The sequence below is a fragment of the Taurulus bubalis genome (assembly GCF_910589615.1).
Source record: "Taurulus bubalis genome assembly, chromosome: 5".
NCBI classification, from domain to species: Eukaryota; Metazoa; Chordata; class Actinopteri; order Perciformes; family Cottidae; genus Taurulus; species Taurulus bubalis.
Window position 1 is genome coordinate 21,793,136 of NC_136593.1, and position 14,282 is coordinate 21,807,417.

General features: G+C 40.5%; 1 protein-coding gene across 1 annotated transcript; it reads right to left on the reverse strand.

Annotated features, from left to right (window-relative positions):
- Positions 1–683: 683 nt before the first annotated feature.
- snrpe (small nuclear ribonucleoprotein polypeptide E) lies at positions 684–3,252 on the reverse strand. The gene is made up of 5 exons (XM_079218424.1): positions 3,086–3,252; positions 2,489–2,515; positions 2,330–2,392; positions 1,156–1,234; positions 684–904 (listed from the first exon to the last, which is right to left on the reverse strand). The coding sequence occupies exons 1-5, from the start codon at positions 3,137–3,139 to the stop codon at positions 843–845; spliced, it is 285 nt and encodes a 94-aa protein (XP_079074550.1). The 5' UTR covers positions 3,140–3,252; the 3' UTR covers positions 684–842.
- Between the last annotated feature and the right edge of the window lie 11,030 nt (positions 3,253–14,282).

Consider the following 14,282-nt stretch of genomic DNA (forward strand, 5'->3'; position numbering starts at 1 on the left):
CCCAGTCAACAGAACAGGGACACGTTGCGTGCGTAGTGATGTACTACGTAATTACGTTTATCGATTTTAGGACAACCGGGCGGCTTTTCAATAGCAAAGCCAGAAACACTAAACTAAGCAAGCACCTAAAATGGATTAACCGGTAGTCAAGAGAATCATAAAGGTAATTTGTGGTAGTTATAATTGAAAACTACATTTCAAATACGTTTTCCAAAAAAACATGAACTTAAGCTAAATGGTGCAGTTTGGATAGTTTTTTGACGTGACAAAGTTACAAGTATTAACCTCACTTTGGATTCGTCTCCATATTTATCAGAATATTGGCCTTGCTTGAAATGACTGATCCAAAGTAACACACCCCAAGGCACAATATGATTTTTGCTCCACTCCATTTGTCCCATTCGGCTTTCATGTTTAACGCAGCAAACATCTTTTAAGCCTTTTAACAACATGCCAAAGAGTATTCTACTTGTCACCTCCAGTTATTAACAGTCACATTATAGGAGACAGTCCAACTAAAAAACACAACCAGTCTCATCTATTGCTTATTTGGAGCTGTCGGAGCTTGACCTACATAAGCAATAGTGCCATCTGCCACTAGATGGCACAGTAGCCCAATGACCCAAATGTCTCAATTGTGGCATTATAAACATTTAGTGGAATAAGTCAAAAATACAAACGGCTGTAAGAAAAGAAAGATTTATTCTCAAAACCAAGTGTTAGAAAGAATCAATTACAATAGTCATGTTGTATAAACAAACATACTCGACACCAATTTGCAAAAACAGAAAGTTAACATTTCTTTCCAAGAAAGGTAAGATTTTGTAGGCATCGCAGCTGTCCTAGGTGGTGGTCACCACACTCTGCAACAAAGTGATGTTGTCTCCTTTCAACATGAGTCTTCCTGGGAGACACAAGAGGAAGAAAGAGCGAGATGAAGGAGATGCAAAGTGACACTTTTTGCAGCAAACATTTTGACTTGTCATAACAGGAATCGCACAGGTGAAACTGATTGCAGGGACCAGCTCACCTAAATGGACTGCAGATGTTTAATGTTGGAAATTACAAGTGTGCTTTCCCTGCTATGACGGTGATACAATATCAATGCTAAACGCAGAGACAAAGCTACAAAACTATCAAAAATGCATTTATTACCCAGCGGCTTCCTGTTCTTGGTCTTCATGTGGACCTCCTCGGCATCATCTAGAACCAGGTTCATGTACTCATCAAAACCCTTAGAGACGGAACAGTCAGCAACAAATTAGTTTCAGTGCATCAACATTTTCACACTCATCCTAAATCCCCATTTGTCCATGAGGCTGGCTCTCAGGCTCAACTGCATAAATGCATCATAAATTGCTCAGTTCAACTTTATGAATGCCACCGGTTCACGGGAACATGCACGTTTAAAAGATTTGAACATAAGCATTATGTATATAATTCTGCTCAGTTTGTGGGATGGTCTCAATCATAAACATTAACCCCGTGAGAAAAAACAGGAACTGCACATCAGTCCTTTAACAAAACACCCAGCTTGTTGTGGTATAAGGGTAAAGGCGCTTTTACCGATTTAACAAAAATAGAAGTATGTTCAATCTGTCCCGCTGCAATACTAACGTGGTGCATACAGTAAACCAATATAGAATTTTGAATTTGCCATTCTGCATAATGAGAATCTTCATTTTTGATACTTTAAGTATATTGTGCTTTTAATACTTTTGTACATTTACGCAAATATGATTTTTGAATGCAGGAACTTTACACGGTGGTATTACCATTTAAAGTTAGAGTACTACTTCCACAACTGAGTCAGGCGAGCCAGAAACAACCTACTACCCGAAAAATAAGCAGCGCCCGTTGTGTACAGCAAGGGCCTTTTCACCATCTACATGCAACCTATTGCCAAAGGACACTGTTTTAGTAGCTACACAAAGTAACTTATGGACACATGTCTTAGTCTGATCACTGGTTGTTTTTCTTGTGTTTTAGCATCTTGATGAACTTCTCCGAAAATTACTTTGTGAGATTGCATTTCCTGAACAGATGCGAGGTCCCGGGACAGAGGATATTGTATGTGTTGTAAAGCCCTGAGGCAAATTTGTGATTTTGGGCTATTCAAAATGAATTGAAAGTTACATGTGAACAACTTTCTTGTAGACAAAGTCTCAGAATATCCTCCAGGCCATCCGGTGTATTTGTCAGCCATACATTAATGACTTAACTGTGGAAATTAAGTTCTCCTATGCGATGTACTCCAGTTCAATAAAATAGGAAAACAAAAAAAAAAAATATATATATATATATATATATATTAAACTATTAAACTTACAATAATGCAGCCCTCTATCCGCATGTTCACCTGTTCATACAACCAGACCTGGATTCGTGAGCGCTGGGAAAGACAACGAGAGATGAGCATTCCAGTTTAACTTTACATCATACAAATCAGAATAAAATGAGGGGGGGGGGGGGTACACTAAATACTTACATTCTGTAGATACCTGAAAATTAGGTTCTGATACATGGAGTCAAGGAAATGCACGGTTCAAGAGCGAGCGCGCACACACACACACACACACACACACACACACACACACACACACACACACACACACACAAAACATGTTCCATCATAAAGGGTTATTGCACATGCTACTGAACATGTTGCCAGATAGCTTTTCACACTTCTCCACGCTTAAGCACGTTCAACATTAGGGGAAAAACTATGTAAACACTCAATGTATCAACGGATAACTTACGGACTGCAACTTTACCTAAAAAAGAAGAAGTTATTAATTAGATATCGAACCACAAATCCAAGCAACAATGACTCTGCGTGTCATAAAGCCACATAGTACCGGACTTGTTGAACGCAGTTCGGCGTGCCACGGCTATATTAACATATTGCTTCTTTTCGTATTTTAAAAAGAACACACGTGGTTTCAATAAGTCGTTATCTAACCCAACAGCGCGGCTCAAACACGGGGAATGAATGACTAGCTAGCGAGCTAACGACAACGGTTAGCCTAGCTGCTAAGTTATTGTAGCAAGCAACTCGACCACGCAGTGACATACGAAAGGATACAATGGGCTGCACCATAACCTTCTGGACCTTCTGTCCTTGTCCTCTGTACGCCATTTCTTCCAAGAAAATACCAGCAGTAGGTATTTGGTTTAAAAATTGCACCTTTTTTATTAGAGTGCACGTCAACGAAACGCTCACGTTGTGAGGTTGCTTTAGCTTTAATGGCGGGTTTTCTTCCGCGTGCTGATGCCGGTTATAATCAAGATGGCGTATTGATTTGTAACATCGCCCCTGCGGGCGGGAGGTCACCACTGCATCCACTTGTTGCTCCACAGACAGGTATTTACACGCGCGAACGTGTACATTAGACTTTGGAAAGCTAAAAAAAAAAAAGGCGACCATAATCTATTCACAACTGATGATATAAACTGATGAGCTATATATACACTGCCTTGAAGTCACCCACTACACAATGTATGTGTCATGCTTCAAAGTTGTAGAAAGTCCTCCTCAGAAATATGTTATTTTGTATGAAAAGGTTTGTAAAAAAATGTTGTGTTTTGTACATGGAGAACAAAATGCTGTACATGCTGTTCGACCGGACGGACAATTGAAAGTGCAGAACGAGAACAGTTGAATAAGAATAGAAGGCATCAAAAAGTGTGAATTTAAAAATGAATAAGTTCCTCTTTCTGTGTCAAGTGCACAAAAATGCTTGTAAAACGATGGAATAATAACAAGTGTGTTAATATTAACAGCTATTCTTAAAACATCACAATAGAAATTGAATGTTGGTAAATAGGGTTAGCAGTATTGGATCAATGAATATCAGATGGATGAAATATGAACAAACAAATCCCATGTAAAACTATTCAATCCCACCACTAAGTAGACTACAGAGGGCCCGAAATATGTAGAGCACAAATACACCGCTGTGTTTCAAGAATGAGATTGGGACATTGATGCAAATTAAAAAACAAAGGGTATTTGGGGGGACATAGTTGCAACAGTATTCTCCTCTGGCATGCAACAACACTGTGGGGACTTTAACTAAACACAAGTTTTATTCAAGTAATTCTTCTTCTTCTTCTTCTTCTTCTTCTTCTTCTTCTTCTTCTTCTTCTTCTTTTGGGGCCAAAAATATTACAAATGTCAATAATACATTTAGTGTCTGAATTATACTCCTTTTGTCTCTAGTCACCATTGAAGGAAAGAAAAAACCTCAACATACCAGGTGACCCAATAACCTTTGACCAGCAGTGTATATATATATATATATATATATATGTTTTATTATTTGTATTTTTTTTTGTCATATACATGATTCAATAACTAGTGAGAGCAGCCACTTGCTTGCTGTCATAGTGCACTGCCTTGTATAGCTATGTGCTACATGCAGAAAAGCTCCAGAATCCACCATCAAAGAGAAGCTCGCCATTTGTCTCTTTGCTGCATTCATGATGTCCAATGTCTTTATCCATGCGCTCATTTAAATTGATCTGCACATGTTAATTTTAGGAAAACACGCTTTGTCGGCAGGAGGGCAGTACTGTCAAAATCGATCAACAACATGTAACATTCACTTTTAATGAACCCAAACATTCTTGTTTTTTAACAATCAATGTGAAAAATGCTCATCACATTCAACACGTTCTCATGCAAGGTGCTTCCAATGCACACCACTGGCACAAGTCATTATTACACGTATACCAGACATGTCGCATTATTATTTAGCTTTTAATATGTACACAATTTCCTTGTTTTTTTCGCTTGTTCTTCAGAAGCCATGGCCAGGTTAACCCACCAGGTGGCCCCATGGGAAAAAGAAACAAAACAACTGTTCCAGCTCCCTCTCATCCACCAATGCTTCCACCACCAATGAACAGCATTGTTCCCTCAGTGCTTGAACTTGAACTTCCATTAATACGCTCTCCTGTAACTGAATGGGAGCCAATCCTCGCGGCCAAGTTCCAAAATCAAACGAAAAGCGTTAAACCAGAAGAGTGGATGCTTTACAGCGGCTAGTCATTGGCATTGGTTTTGGAACGACACTGCTATAATGTTCAGCGGTCCACATTCTTTGATGTGTTTGTGATTTTTAACCTCTGATGAGCTGTAATGAGCAGGGACTCTTAACACCACGGAATTCAAACATTCCGCTCCAATCTTTGCAAGTTCCAGAAGTCAATTTCCAGACTTGCAGCTGTCGCAAAAACATGACTTTTCAAGTATGAAAAGGTTTCCCAGTCTTAACTTATTTTCTTCTTCTTGGATGGCACGACTGACAAAGCGTGAGCCGAGAGGACGGACGGACGACTGATTCCGCTCAGTCCCCCTCCCTCCCGTGTGAATATGGTCCAGCTTCAAATTAGAGGAGAGAAGAGGAACTCAAATGTCATTGACATTTGGATTGAACGGCTTTTAAAGCAAAATGCTTCATGGTTTCCTTCACTTTCAACCTCATTTGTTATTGTTGCAATGCAATGTCACAATTTAATTAGGTATTCAGTTGCTTTAAATTAAGGTTCCAATTTTCCAATTCCCAATAAGTTCCCAATAAGTTGATTATACACGTATACACGTCTGGAGACCGCTTGTTCGCCGTTGTGAGGCCGGTCTTCAGACCGCTTGGCAGCTGTTGTGAGGCCGGTACCGACCCGCGGTCGCAGCTGGGCTCGGTCTTCAGACTGCTTGGCCAGCCTCTGTAACAGCCTTGGTAACAGCATCTGTCTGGCCGGCTCCGGCTCCGGTCTTTTCTGAGTCTGGTTGTTTGTGAATGCAGCCCAAAGTGTGTGATAAACTCCATCTAGTGCAGTAAACCACTGCGATCATCAGCAGACACTCGGATCTCTGTGGTCAAATCGGCTGCAGCAGAATCTGACGTAAAAAATATTCAAATGAGCGGAAGGAGTCACGGGACCCAACATCCGGTTTTTAAAATACTAACTGATATGAATGTGTTCAGAACATTTCTGACCACATCCACACATCTTTACTCTACTGGTCTTACATACATGTTGTAATATGTCACACACAATGTACTGGTACAGTTATCACCTTCGTCGCTTCCAAACCACTGAAAAGCTCATGAGCAGGTCACGAGCTGACCTCGACCTCTGACCTCTCTATACAACATGCTGAGGAGTCCTCCTTTTAGGTATACATGCTTTTTATTTCTTTAAAAAAAATTGTATCCATAATATTGATATGAGACATGTATAATATAAATAGGGATTAATACATTGGAGTGCAACGCTATGGACGGGAGTGGAAAATGTGAAACAAAAGGAAAATCTGCAAAGACACTTTGCAGTGTGTGTACATCAAAGAGTGACTGCAAACAAAAAATCCACGAAAGCGCCCTGCTTGTCGTTTGCATATCTGATGAATGCAATAAAAAAAAAAGGTTATCAAGTTTAAATCACGTGCAAAAAAAAAGGTCCCAACTGTTTCTTAATTCTACATGTTGCGTCAGATAGGAAATGACTCATGTAAGTAGGTTTTAATTAACTAGGGGTGTGATTAAAAAAGTAGTCAGTTTGCAAAGAGGAAAACAAATTATCATTAAGAAAAATCTATATCTATATATTTAAAAAAAATTGTAATAAAAAAAATGTACTTTTGTTTTTCTCCAAAATGCCACATGTAGTTGACGCCTCTAGAGGGCGCTGCGTCACATATTAAAGGCTCCAGCAGGCACAGGAACCAGCGTTCTGACAGAACGTCTGAAGTTGAACTGCAGCCTCTCCAGAAGATAAATTGAATAATCGGCGTTCGCTTCCAATCTCGTCTTCTACACGTTCGCTACTCATATTTAAGATTACGTTTCTAGAAACCACCTCGCTCTTCATCTTTAATCTCAGAAATTCCGCTCCTCTTTGTGCCGGCGCTCTCGTGCCAAGAAGAAGGCCTTGAAGTCTGGTTGCCAGACACTTCACAACAATCAGCCTGCATCCAACCATAATTGGCCAAAGTATTCCCTCTTGATATTTATAGAGGGCATTATATAAAGCTGGATTGGCAATTTCTCTGTTGTGCGCAATATACCTGTAACATGATGAGCCGAGGGTGGGGGGCAGCCTTGAGTGTGCAGTTAACAATAGTATTAATAACACACAACATAGCCCCCACCCTGCCCAGAGGAGAAAGTGTCACAGAAATTAGCAGCCGAGGACAGACGAGAGTCCGCATGTGGGGAGGGAAAGAGAAGACGCAAGGAGCCTCGGTGGCGCAGGCCGAGGTGTCGCCTTTCGTGGGGCGTGTGTGTGTGACACACAGTCACACACACAGTCACAAACACAGTCACACACACACACACGCACACACACACACACACACACACACACACACACACACACACACACACACACACACACACACACACACACACACACAGGTGTCACGCTGTTGAGGCCTCAGTCTCAGTCCAGGTCATATGGGCATCTTCTGCTATCAGGAAAGGGACACTGGTCATCATCATATCATTGAGAAGGATGGAACGAGTTAAAAAGACTCTGTAAGACACTGCTGGAATATCCTATAAATAGGAAACGTTGCACGCACACTCAAACAGGATACTCTGCCACTACTTGCCGTGTGTGTGTGTGTGTGTGTGTTGTTTAAAAAAAACCTTTCCTAAATTTCCACGCCTGTCTTTTCCTACCCCTCTCATCCCTCGTCCGACCCGGCCTTAACGGAATTGCCCTGGTTAGATCAACCTCCTCTCGACATCACTTCCTGTTCCTGTTAGTGGTGATTGTTCTGAAGGGGAAGGGAAGGCAGACGGGATGGGAAAAAGGGGACGGAGGGCAGCAGTGGAGGGAGGCTAAGGCTTTGTTTCCCGATCTGCCTCACCTGCCAGATCCCCCCCCACCTGGCTTGACCCCTGAGGCCCGTGGCAGAGCCAGCCAGACGACCCGCCGGCTGGCTGTTTCCTGCCACGCTGACGGACAGGATATTCGTAGCGTACTCGGAACACAGTTTGAGTTAGACCGGTAGTCTGAGCCAGTGCTGGCCTTTTTCTTTTGCAGCTTAATTACTTTTTTTTATTTTAATTTTGTACGTATTGTTAGAATACAATTCTTGAGGCTACGTATTTATACTTTTGGGAAGGAGAGGTTACATGGAAAGCTACAATGTGCACCGTCTTTGCCTTACAGAAAGAGGAATGTTGTTACCTTATGGTGCGTCCCATTTGAACTGCAAAGTCGAAATTTGCACATTCCGAGTCGGAAGTTTCAACCATAGACTAAATAAGAAGTGGGCGTAGTCATGGTGACGTCACCCATTGGTTTGTAGAATGCCGGATTTGAGTTTGGCAATTTTGCCATTGCCAACTTGGAATACGGCCGTCCCCATTTAGTTTTTTTTTGCAGCTAAGTGACCATATTTAGAATGTGCAGGAGTGACGTAGAGACATCGTATACGGCTCTGGTAGAGGCAGCGACCTGTCAATCACAGTAAGCCCGCCCTAAAGCATACCTCGCTTTATGTCCCATATTTGACTCTAAATGGACCATAATTTAACGTCACGCTGTATTGAGACATAAACTCATGTTTACAATGTTTACTGAGGTAATAAATTAAGTGAGAAGTAGAGTCATTTTCTCTTAGACTTCTATGCACAGGTGAGGCGAACTGGGTGAAAGCCCCATGCTTTTTTTTTACCCATACACCAACCGTCCTTGTGCTTGTGCAGAGTTCTGCAGACTCATTTAAATCCCTTTTGTCATGCATGGAAAGCTACAACGATCCACGACAAAATGTCCCCCGCTGACATCTAATTCACGACACAATGTAATTCTATGGGAACGTCATTTTTGAGGAGACAGGGCTGCTGTACATGTACAGGCTTTGAAAACTAAAAGAGTTTACAGTCTCACTTTAAACAAAGTGAACGTATAAATCTATTGACAGCTCTAATACCATTTTTCTTTGTTTGACGCAGCAGTGTTTGCATATCTTTATCACAACACACCCTTTGGCCTCCCGATGTGTTGAGATGGACAAACTGTTAAAGCCAGAGACTCTGAGTGTGGGGTTTTTGTGAGTATAGCGGTGGCGTCAGGTGAACCGCCTCTCTATTCATGCTCTGTGTGGCGCACAGGTCGGCATTTTGTGGCGCGGCTTCCCCTAGTCAATGGTATCGCTCAAGGACGTGATAGCAGTCAGTAAGAACAAGCATGATTACTGACATTTATATTCCCTTCATTCAAAGTAGACAATCAAAAAGGCTCTACCCTAGGAAGCAATTATAGAAACATGTGTGATCGTGTTTTTTTTTTGTTTTTTTCTGTGCCCAAACTTGACCAAATATGGAGTTTTCCGATTTGAGTCATGACCTAATTATTTCTTATGTTCCACTTCAATGTACTTGATTTATATATCAGTAGATGTTCCAAAAACCAGGTTATGGTTTGTGGCGTGTGGCCTCACACCAAACACCCATGTTTGCATCTATTTGTACTGTTTTTACTCAAAATGACCTAAAATCCCCATTTTGTGTATTTTCATGTTTTTATTTCATTTGATTTACTACGACTGGGGAAAAAGAAGACAAAAGAATAACACAGTTATCAAGTAACAAACTGCCTTTTTTTAAATTTATTTTTCTTCATGCGGTGGCTGTGCTTGTCGGGAACAAAAGCAGATAAAAGGTGAGATCCTTTGTGGCCTGAGGTGGAGAAAAGCCTGACAGCTGCTGAGAATGTAACAAAGTTATCTGTGTAAATTAAAGACATGTGACTAATTCAAATTCAACTAACCAGCATGATCTTCTCCATGAATGCAAAGGTTCACTGTGATGTTCAGTGTCGCTTTGGTCATGCTGCTTCACGCAATGGCTGCAACAGTTGGTAACTTTTATGAAAAAAACACATATATTTGCTCAGACTATCACTATTTCCTCACAGTCGTACATAAGAGAAATACTCTAAAAAACATCTGGTTCCTCTGCCTCCTTTTGGACAAGATTCCACCAGACCTGAGGGAAAGCGACCAATCAGAGTCGAGGAGTCTCTGACGCAGCTGTTAATCACTGTTTCTGTATAGATGTGTTCCTCGCTGCCCATAGACTGTATATAAGAAGTGGACGTAGTCATTGTGGATTTGGAAGACATGAGTTTTGCGATTTCGCCGTCGCCATTTTGGAATACGGCCGTCGCCATTTAAATGGAGTGACCATATTTGGAATGCGGAGGAGTGACGTAGAGACGCGTGTACTGTTCTGTCAATCACAGTAAGCCCTGCCCTGAAGCATGCTCTGATTTATGGTCTATTTGACTTTAAATGGATCATAATTTACTAAAAGAACTTCATGCTGTGTCAAAGAAGACTTGAAACCAGAGATTGAGACCATAAAGTCATGTTTACAATGTTTACTGAGTCATTTTCATATAGACTTCTATACAATCTGACTTCTCTTTGCAACTGGAGAAGTCACCCCCTGCTGGTCAGGAGAGAAAATGCAAGGTTTAAGACTTCCGCATCAGCTTTACGCAGCAGAACCAGAGCTTGCCGCCTGTCTAGTTTGACAGTTTGTAATTCACTAGCAGTGATTGACAGCTGCTGTTCGACACTGTGATTGGCACATGGAATCTTGCATGTGCCATTAGAGACGCTAAAAGGAGGCAGAGGAACCATTTTTTTTTCCACAGAGCATTTGTCTCATGTACTGCTGCCAGGATATAGTGATAGTTTGAGCAAATACGATTCAAAGTATTTTTTCTTTAAAGCAGCTTTAAGGGGAATCCACACAACTATACACCCATATCTCATGCGGCTGGGTTATCAAACCTTTTGTTTTTGGGTGGTGAATGAATCCGTTTATAACTTCAGCGTGCCTGAATATGTTTGACCTCTGACCTTTGTTTTTTCAATGAGTAATGCCAGAATCAGTGACAATCAATAAATGACATCTAGTGGGGGATTGCCAGATTGGTCACATAAGCCACGCCAGGCCCTCGGCACAGAAGAAAGAGGGAGAAGAAGAAAAATAAATTGTTTCCAACTTGTTCACACTTTCTCTGTTAAACAATTCATTCAATAGCCAGTGCCTCGGACTCGCTCATGTGGTTCTTATCTTGTTTTAACAGCACCGTCGAGATGCACAATACATTTATTTTCCCTTCAATTAACACGGTGAATAATACGCAGGTCCGATAAGGGCTTTTTGTTCCAAACAGTGTTTGTGAAACCGAGGAAATGTGGAGGCATTTTTCATTGTGAGGCTGTTTGGCTGCAACACTCGGGATCTGACGAACATGTGGGCCAGAGCTGCTCGTAAAGTGGCAGGGGTCAGTGGGCAGAGGCACCGTGGGGGTGAGGGGGGAGGAGGAGGAGGAGGAGAGCTTCATCGATATCGATATTTTTTAACCTTTATTTGACCAGGAATATTTCCCATTGTGATTGCCAAACCTCGAAGGAGTCCTGGCCAAGACTGCAACATAAAAAGTTTCACATAAAAGAACAAAATAACAAGCAAAAAAAACAAACATCCAACAATGGATTAGCAGTGTTCAATAACAGGATACTTAATCCAGTTTTTATAATCTTCAAAGCGTATGAAGCAATAGTTAATACTATAGCTACTGATTATTTTAGCACACTCAGTGCTGACAGTGAGCTCCTTATAGACATTTAACACACGTTCTAATGGCATATATTATGTTGAGTGGTACTGACGCGACATATTATGTGTGCTGTTTGATATGTTTTTTTAATTACTATTAATCAATGTAATGTGATACATATCTGAACATTCAGTGCACCGTCGCTGCATCCTGGGTTAAATTAGCGCCACCCAAGATGATTTTGATTGGTTTAAAGAAATATAAACAAACCAGAGTGTTTCCCCATTACCAGAATGCTAGCATGCGTAACCAGACAGGAATCCGCAACTTTTTATTGATTTGGTCAAATATCAACTTTGGCTAACAATGAACATAGTGGGACATCTAGCAACTAAAGAGCCGCCTTTCAGCTCATTATTTAGTTGTCGATTTTCGGCCTGCAACTCTGCTGTTAAACCTCAACCCGGTTTCCAGCAGCAGCAGGCCCTGTTCCCAGTGACGACTCTCTGGTATGCTGTACTCTACTTACCTGTCCAGTACCAAATGACAGACAGACAAAATTAGGGACTTGCTGGTGAATATAGCAGTGCATTTAGCAGCGGAAGAGACATATATCTTTCTCAGCAGTTGGTGGAGACCAAAACCAAGATAAAACGAGAGTGAAAATTGGACTTACATTCATCGACAGAAACTCAACTCCAAAAGAGTCGTTGCCCTTAATCTACTGAATGTGTATGCAATGGTTTGCTAATATATGGCTCGAGTCAGTGTTGTGTCTTCAGCGTGTTCCAACGCCCCCTAGTGGTCACACCATCAATCAATTAATGCAGCTTTAAGTAAAAATGTCAAACATGTTCTACTGCTTCTCAACTATGATCATTTGTTTGGTGCTCTTGATTTCATACCATTTGAAATGATATACTGTGTTTTTATTAATCCATTTTGACCAAGGATTGGCAGCAAGCACATCATTTTTAAAGTAAAAAAAAAAAAAAAAGAAATCTCAGGAGTCAGTCTCAGGAGTCTCAACATACTTTACAAACAAAAAAAAAGGAAAAAGAATCAAAGCAATTTTATGGCATTCCTTCCGGCATTATATTCTTGTTAAAACCTTATGTTGTTGTTGTTGTTGTTGTTGTTGTTGTTGTTGTTGTTGTTGTACAGCTCTGTTCTCAGTGTCTCCAGATCACAGCGTAGAAGCCGGAGAGTACAAATAAATCAACTTGGTCCGAATACTTAAGGAGATAGTTAAGAGATCCATATCACAGTTTATACCAAAGTACTTTCACTTTGGAAACTGTAAAGGCTTCTGTGTTTTCACAGGGGACGGGAACTTTTGGCCCAACGGCATTACTCCACAGAATTTCTATTTTCTGCAAGTCGATCCTCAGTGCAGTTTGCATTAAAAAAAAGTGGCCTCCTCCCTTTTGGGGAATTCCACCCTGAAACTTTTAGTTTGAAATCATTCTGTTGTCTTTATGATTGTGACTGTGAGCATAGCCTGGGCTAACTAAAAATGACATTCCCATTCAGCGAAACTGTATTGTCAATTGCATTTATAATATTTTCTCCCGAATGACGTCCATTTTTGACGTATCACAAATGCATTTTATCACAACACAGGACTTTCACCCAGGAGACCTCTGTTCGTGTCCCCTGTGAAACCAAAAGTAACACACTTATTTTTCCACAAACTATGTTGTTTTACTAAAACCTTACAAAGTAGTTTTGTGGACTAAACCTTAGCCTAATTGCAAAAGCAGTTCTGAAACGGCAAAAGCCTCACCAGTGAGTTGACATACACAGAAGTATAAATGAAAATTATAATTATCTGAAGCTTACTTTTGGTTCAGAAAAAGAACAATGCCGTTCCCATGCCAAACATGGTATTCTTTATTCTAGAAACATTGCATTTTTTCTTTATTATGTTTTACTCTATTACCGCTAGCTAGTTTTGGATGTAAGTACTGGTATCTTCGGCAGAACTAAAGAAAATCCAGCTACTATACTGATAACTCATATTGTATGAGTAAGTATGTTTTGACTTCCCTGTTGCATATATTTGACATTACATATTTTATGTATTATGGTAGCAAGATTTTTTTTTCTGCACCGTCTCTAAGGACTATTATTGTATTATAATTATTAATTAAAGATAGTTTCCCTATTCAAACAAATGCTGTTTCACTCTGGCTCACTATGAGATCTGTACGATGTTGGTTTCCCCCAGACTTGCTATATTAGCTAAATAAAGTTTTATTTTTGTGTGGTCTTGAGTTTTGTGAATGAAAAAAACAACACATCCCGTTCTTGACTGAGTAATGTAACGATACATGTCTGTACAAACAGGATGCCGGCAGACTTGTAGCCTCTGTGTCCTTTTCACTGCAGCTATGACACAAAAATGAGCTGAACTGCATGTGGCTCAGCAATACTCTGCAACTACAGTATAATTACAGTGATAAATGGGTGAACAATGTCAAAGTTCATTTTACAGCCATAAATAATAATAGCCATTAGGCACAGCCTTCCTACCATGCTTAGCCTGCATTAAGCCTACATTATTTAAAATAAGTACGTAATAGTACATCATTTACTAAAGTCACATTTTGAAAATGTTAAAAATGTCTGATCATTTTAATATCAGCACTGTTACTCCACTATTCCTTGCTTGTTACATAGTGATC

Coding starts and splice junctions, on each gene's coding strand:
- snrpe (XM_079218424.1), bottom strand. CDS start 3,139: ATGGCGTACAGAGGACAAGGACAGAAGGTCCAGAAGGTTATGGTGCAG. Junction 2,516..3,085: donor AGGTTATGGTGCAGCCCATT/GTATCCTTTCGT, acceptor TCCATGTATCAG/AACCTAATTTTCAGGTATCT. Junction 2,393..2,488: donor TTTTCAGGTATCTACAGAAT/GTAAGTATTTAG, acceptor TGTCTTTCCCAG/CGCTCACGAATCCAGGTCTG.